The 6,615-nt window shown below is 46.9% G+C and overlaps 1 protein-coding gene across 1 annotated transcript; it reads right to left on the bottom strand.

Moving 5' to 3' along the window:
• Window positions 1-3,189: 3,189 nt before the first annotated feature.
• C8R40DRAFT_1102321 (uncharacterized protein) lies at window positions 3,190-6,218 on the bottom strand. Its single transcript, XM_046227990.1, has 8 exons — window positions 6,008-6,218; window positions 5,742-5,939; window positions 4,844-5,673; window positions 4,638-4,764; window positions 3,999-4,549; window positions 3,861-3,945; window positions 3,753-3,800; window positions 3,190-3,692 (listed from the first exon to the last, which is right to left on the bottom strand). The coding sequence occupies exons 1-8, from the start codon at window positions 6,163-6,165 to the stop codon at window positions 3,413-3,415; spliced, it is 2,277 nt and encodes a 758-aa protein (XP_046086655.1). The 5' UTR covers window positions 6,166-6,218; the 3' UTR covers window positions 3,190-3,412.
• Between the last annotated feature and the right edge of the window lie 397 nt (window positions 6,219-6,615).

Below are 6,615 nucleotides of genomic sequence, written 5' to 3'. Positions count from 1 at the left end.
AAAGTGCTCTCCATGGAACTTCACTATACCTCTGGATATCATCCGGAAGCCGATGGGCAGACCAAGCGTGTCAATCAGACTCTCGAGCAGTACATCAGGATCTATTGTTCCTACCAACAAGATGACTGGTCGCCTTTACTTCCGATCGCCAAGTTCGCCTATAACAACGCTCCCAATGCTTCCACTGGTATTACTCCATTCTTTGCTAACAAAGGATACCACCCTAACATCACCGTTCGGCCCGAGGTCGATATGAAGTCTGATCTAGCCAGAGACTTTGTCGTCAATCTCGATGAACTCCACGCCTTCCTTCGAGAGGAAATCCTCTTAGCTCAATCCCGTTACAAGGAACAAGCTGACAGGAAGAGAATCTCGCACCCGGAGTTCCCGATCGGCTCCGAAGTATTTGTTCTTGCTAAGCACATTCGCTCTACTCGTCCTACTGAAAAATTCTCAGAAAAATATCTTGGTCCTTTCAAGGTCATCAGTCGACCTGGTACTCTATCCTACGAGCTTAAGCTCCCAGATTATCTTCGCCGCATTCATCCGGTTTTCCACGTCTCACAGCTGGAGCCAGTTACGCCGAATCCTTTCCCGAATCGTACTCAATCTCCTCCACCTCCAATCGAAGTTGATGGTGAAGAGGAGTACAACGTTGCCGAAATCCTCGACTCCAAGCTGGACAGAAGGTATAAACGTTGTCCTCTACGTTATTATATTCGGTGGGCCGGTTATGAAGGTACCGACGATGAATTCTCTTGGGTAGCTGCTGATGAATTACATGCTGACGAACTGGTACCCGCATTCCACGCTTGTTACCCTTTGAAACCTGGACCTTGATCACAAAAAATCATTTTATTCCTTTCTCCATTTTCTGCCGCGCTCCGCCGAAGTTTACTTTGTGCGTTTAGGTAAACACGATGATAGTAAATTGAGTGTTTATCCCTCTCTCTTAATTGTTCATCTCATTCTTCAATCTACTATTTCCCTTATAATTCTTTCACACTTAAACTAATTATACTTTGAACTAATTACTTCTTATGCCGTTTCGCGGCCCATTCGCTTTCCAATTTCAAGATGTGATAATAATTTTTATACAAACAAAAAATCAAAAAAAATGTGTGTACAACAGGGCAGGAGGCTACAAGAAGTTACAAGAAAAGCCGAGGAGCTGAAGTCCGATGTCCGCAATACTACTACTCTACCACTTCCTTCCCCTTTCCTTTATCCGCTCGCGCCTCGGCCGGCGCCATCCCCTCCTCCTCTCCTTCTCCATCCTTCTCCCTCTCCTTCTCCCTCTCCTCCATTTCTTCTCCTTCTTCCTCCCTTTCCTCGTCACTCTCCTCAATAATCCTCCGCCACTTCAGCGGTCGCCGCCGCTCGGCAATCCGTCTCGACGGTCCTGCCATTACCGGCCCTTCCCCCATACCCATCAAGGACATCCTAGTGTCCATGGCTATGAGGCGCGTATGATCGTCCTCTTGCCTTCTCAGCAGCTGACGAAGGTACTGCTGAGTTTTCGAATTTGCCTCTCGTAAGGCCCGGTTGTCGGCGAGGATTTGCGCCATCTGACTTTCGAGTACGGCCAAGCGCTCGCCGCTCGGACTTGGTCCTCCCTCCTTCTTCACTACATACGGACGACCCGAGTACGAACAGCGCACTTTTGAATCGTGGCAGGGCTTGCAGATTACGCTACTGGTCTTCTTCATCATCATCGTCATCGTCGTCGGGGTCCTCACCAACGGGCTGAAAGGGAATAAGTTAGCGACAAGAGTTAATGGTAAAAAAGAGGACGCACCTGAACCTTGGCTTTGCCTTTCCCTTTACTCTTCAACCGCGATACTTCTACAATCGGCCTTCTCGGCGACGCAGAAACATCCCCCATTGAGTTTCCTCCCTGACTTCTGGCTGTCGCAGCCTCTGCCAGCTTCCTCCTCCGCTCGACGAGTTCGTCCTCCTGTTCTCGAGCCCGAACGGCCCGGTCGCGCGCACCTTGAGCAGCCTGATGTCTGGCCGCCGCCGCCTGTGCCGCCGCTCGTTTCCTCTTCTCTGCCTCCTCTGCTGCCTTCCTCGCAGCCACCTCTTCTGCTGCCTTCTTCTTGGCGGCCTCTGCTGCTTTCCTCGCCTTGACTCGTTCAACCCTTGCCAGGGCCTCCCTGAGGATCTCGTCTTCATCCTCGTCGATAGGAGCGCCAGGACTCGGAGGATCGGCGGGGCGGGTTGAGGTGCTCACGGAAGGTTGGGTAATGGTGGTGGTACGGCTTGTCGACATTGTTGTGGACTTAGAAGATTTTGGAAAGTTAGGCCCTCAACGGCGAAACTCTGGACCTTTTATACGGCAAAACTGCGCACGGACCAGCGAAAATTTTCCTTCGGATTGTGTTTGGTTTACGGTGAACCGAAATTTTCACTGATGACTAACGCCAATTCCCGGTACCAACGGCGACAAAGAATTTCTCCCTTCGTTGAGAACTTCTTGAAGCCGCTCAAGGCACGGACTGATTCAAACGCTGTTGAAAGACTGCTTTCCCTTCAGGCCCGGGGGTTGCCTGTACAGATCTGTGTCTGTGGCTTGAGGTGCTCCCTTGCTAAATTCAAGTGGAGGAAGCCTCTATGCTCCAAATTAGGGATATACCTTGTTCATTTGGTGTATATAAGGATCTTAAAAGTTCCAACAATACCATACACGAAAAGACTGAACGCTAATTCATAGATCATTGGTGAGTACCCAATCGCTTGCTCATGCTCCATTCCTCAATGCATGTATCAGTCTTCAACACTTGCTGCAATGTTCGTGTCGGTTTCCGAGCAGTCCAAGCTCATGTTTCCTACGCCGGGTGTCAACTGTATCAACGACAGACTCGTTGAATTCAATTATCAATGCCCTATACTATATTGTTCCGAGTCGTTTAGTTGGTATGGTATGGCAAGAGAACGATTAAATGAAGGAAAGCGACAAAGATTGCTGGGACAAAAGTCGATACTCCAAGCGATAAATCCGCTGGCGGACCACGAGAAATATGAGCCAGCAGAAAATGAATTGTATATATGCCCTAATGGTCATGGATGTTTGGTAAAGTTTTTTTTGATATCTACAACTTCTTGCTTGTAATAAATATTTTGAACATTGTCATTGACTGACATTTGAAGAAGCTCTACATGGGGATGAATGGTCTAGTAAGCTATTACTATGGAAGAAAATAAGATGAATGCTAGAGTGCTAACCAAAGCTAACCAATGATGTTTCCCTTCATGGCCTTACAGAACCTCCCCCCTCTGCTGGAGCCCACCATGCACATGTGCAACAACTTGGCTGAGCTAAAATTGATACACAACTAAACTAAACATACACTATTGCACAACTCAATCAAGGATACAGAATCTTGACTATAATTCAAGTTCTACTGTCATATCAGAAAAAATCTCCTAAATCCAATCCAGTCACATCTCCAGGCTTTTCTTTGAGCAGATTACCTATATTGCCTGCGAGAGCTTCTTGAACAACCTCATATTTCCGGGTTTGAGGTGAAGAAAGGATGTATTGAGGATCTTCCAGCCCAGGCAAATCTTCTGGTAGTCCTTGCTGAGGACCAGTTGGATGGAACAACCGTGGTTGCCATTCCTGAGGAACAGTGCTCTTTACTCGAGAGAGTTTGTTGATGCAATATCTTCGAACAAATTTTTCTTTGGTTCTAACCAGGTTGACTGAGTGTAAGTACTTAAATTGTTGCTTTAACCAGCAAGCTACTCACTGCAGAGTTGCATATGCAAATTTCACCACGGTTGTTGATTCTGGAGACCTGTTACACACGAATTTTCAACCAAGATTTCAATCTTAATAGCCAGAGAAGAGTCCTAACCAGAGCTGGTTCGACATCTGCTGCGAGAATTGCAAAAGATCTTCGACCTGGATGAAGTTGACAAAGGCATACCCCGCATTGGTAACTGAAACAGGATAAGGAGAAAGATTTTGCAAATAATTAGCGGGAAATACTCACCGAAATTCGGAGCCTTCCCAGGGAGATACAGAAAATCAATCTTCTGTGCACCACAAACCTCTGTGATGATTTGCTCTAGATATTGTCCGGTCACTTCTGGAGGCACATCTTTGAACATGATGGCAGTTCGATCATCTTTGCCTGCCTTGATTTTGTCAATGTCCAGCTCGAGAGGATTGAATGTTCTGGATAATGCGGGTGGTTGCACCAGATTTTCTGGCCGCTCAACATCCGTACTAGACTCGTGGCTTGACGAAGAGTCAACTTCTGGCGGCGTCGGAGATGAGAGACATTGAATCGAATAAGTAGTAGCCTCAGATTGAAGAAGCCCGGATGGTTCCACCAGCGCCGAAATGATTGGAGTGGTGGTGCTTTCACTGTTTTGTTCGACTTGTCCTTCGGTAGTAACAGGATCACACTCCTGTGCAGCATTGTCAACTGGAGTTCCCTCTAGTAGTCCTTCATACGGTCCATCAGAGTGATAGATCCTAATTTGCCATTCTTCAGGGTTGTAAAGAGTGAAATGCTTTTGGATAAGTTCTTCCTTCGATCTGCATAGGTCCATCAATACATGAGAAACTGGCTGACGAACGAGGAAAGAAAGATATCGCGAGTGATGTGGAAAAACTCTGGACTCACTGTACAGTCGCGATCCCTAATTGAACTTCCGTCTTCGTTCCCGCATATTTGATATTTTCAGTCTTTTTGACAAACGACACGAGATCTTTCATATGGATGAAGTTGACGAATCCATAACCAACATTGTCTATCAGCGCAATAAATGACACATAGTGAGTATTCCGAGCTCGAAAGTTGGAAATAAGTAGCTACGAACGAATACTCACCGCCATTCTTGAACCGAGGGAGATGGAGAAAGTCAATCTTCCGAGGCCCGACTACGTTTTTGATCATCTCCTCCAATTGGTCTATGGTTACCGAATGCGGAACGTGTCGAATCTTCAGTGAAGTACGATTGTCTTCCCCTGCTTCCATTTTCTCTATGATCCTTTCGCTCAGCTCGTAGGGCTGAGAAAGCATGTAGCTTGCACTCATGCTATCATATGCGCTGAGTACAGATGCGGAGGTATCGCCGCTACCGGTACTTATGACTTGAGTTGGCGCACTTGAACACGAGCTTGCCGAGACAGGAGGGGATTGTAAAAAGGTTTCTTGACATTCGAATTCAGCGGTGTTCGAAGCCGAAGTAGGGTGAGATTCCGTCTTGGGAACAGGAAGTTCCGCGGGCCTGTCGAGTTCTTGGGTAGGAGGAAGGGGTAGAGAAGAACCAGAACTAGAACCAGGAGTAGGAGACACTGCCAGAAGCGAAGACGGCGTAGATAGACTTGAAGGCGGAGCCATGACCAATTTTTCTAGCAGATAAGTAGGTACAGGTATAGCGATACGCGCAATTCTGATAGGTTTCCAATCCGGAGGTGTACCATATATAAATGGTGAGATCGTGTGAAGATTGACGTTTGGGATCGATGGTAGGAGGACGCTGGTGATAGATTCCCCATTCGTGCCACCGTCTACTTGCATTCCGTTCATGTAGGCAATGGCGTCGTGTGGTAGACTTCCATTGAGGACTTGGGTCGCGAGGGCGAGGTATTCAAGATCATCTTCGTTTCCATTTTCGGGTGTAGTACCAGATTCTGAGGACAGCGGGTTCAATTGTCTGAAGATAGTCAACAACGTTTCTTGTCAGATATTGCAAGGACACGATTAAAAAAAGGAATTATAGACCTTGCGTTTTTTTCTTCTATGAACTCGTGGACATTGAAAACCGACTCTGAGATTTGAACGTCGGTTGCACTATCAGGTCGGTCAGGTCGTTCATTGGCATTTGCGTCTTCTTCCAGTCGGATTCGTTTACTTTCCCTATTGTCAGAGCACCCGCTGTCCACGACTTTCTCGCAGCTTGAATAGTTCGGGGTCCCAGATCTTTAATGCATGCAAATGAGGTTTAGTGAGATCATATAGCAAAGACAGATGATGAAAACTTGGTATACCTTCGTTTCGCATTACTGTTGGTGCTGTTTTGTACATCGTTCGATGATGCAAGGACTTCTTTGTCAGTTTGACCTTCGACGGGAGAACCGGGGCTCTCATGTGCCATGTTCTGCTCATGGTCAACGTCGAGGGGCACCGTGCTGTTCGGAGTCGTCATTTCGAGTTGGCGATGGAAGGAAAGAGACAAACTTGCGGTGTGTTAAATTTGCAATGGCGCCCACATATTCCTTACTTGGTATGACCATCTTAGAACGTAATAGAATCCTTTCTAGATCTTCCTTCCGTGGACTTCAGTGAAAATATCTTTGCAAGCTCGAATTCACACCATCGAGTTGCAAAGGGAATGTTTTAACTAGAGTTATTTTTTACTGAGGTACACGCTGGATCTTGCTACCACGACTCGGAGAGCCATCTTTTGTCAGGCCAGAATGCAGATGGTCAAAGCAACGAGAACTTGTTCAAGAAGGAAGTATTCAAGTTACATAAGCACGCTTACGACCTCTTGCGACTCGTTTTCGTTCCTCTGTCTCTTCCTTTTTCATCCTAGCTTGGACATTGTCTGAGGCCGGTTGCTTGACGGCCTAAACACCGGGAGATACGATTATAT

Source organism: Lentinula edodes (genome assembly GCF_021015755.1).
Source record: "Lentinula edodes strain Le(Bin) 0899 ss11 chromosome Unknown C8R40scaffold_16, whole genome shotgun sequence".
Taxonomy (NCBI): domain Eukaryota; kingdom Fungi; phylum Basidiomycota; class Agaricomycetes; order Agaricales; family Omphalotaceae; genus Lentinula; species Lentinula edodes.
This window is presented reverse-complemented; position numbering and strand designations above follow the sequence as displayed.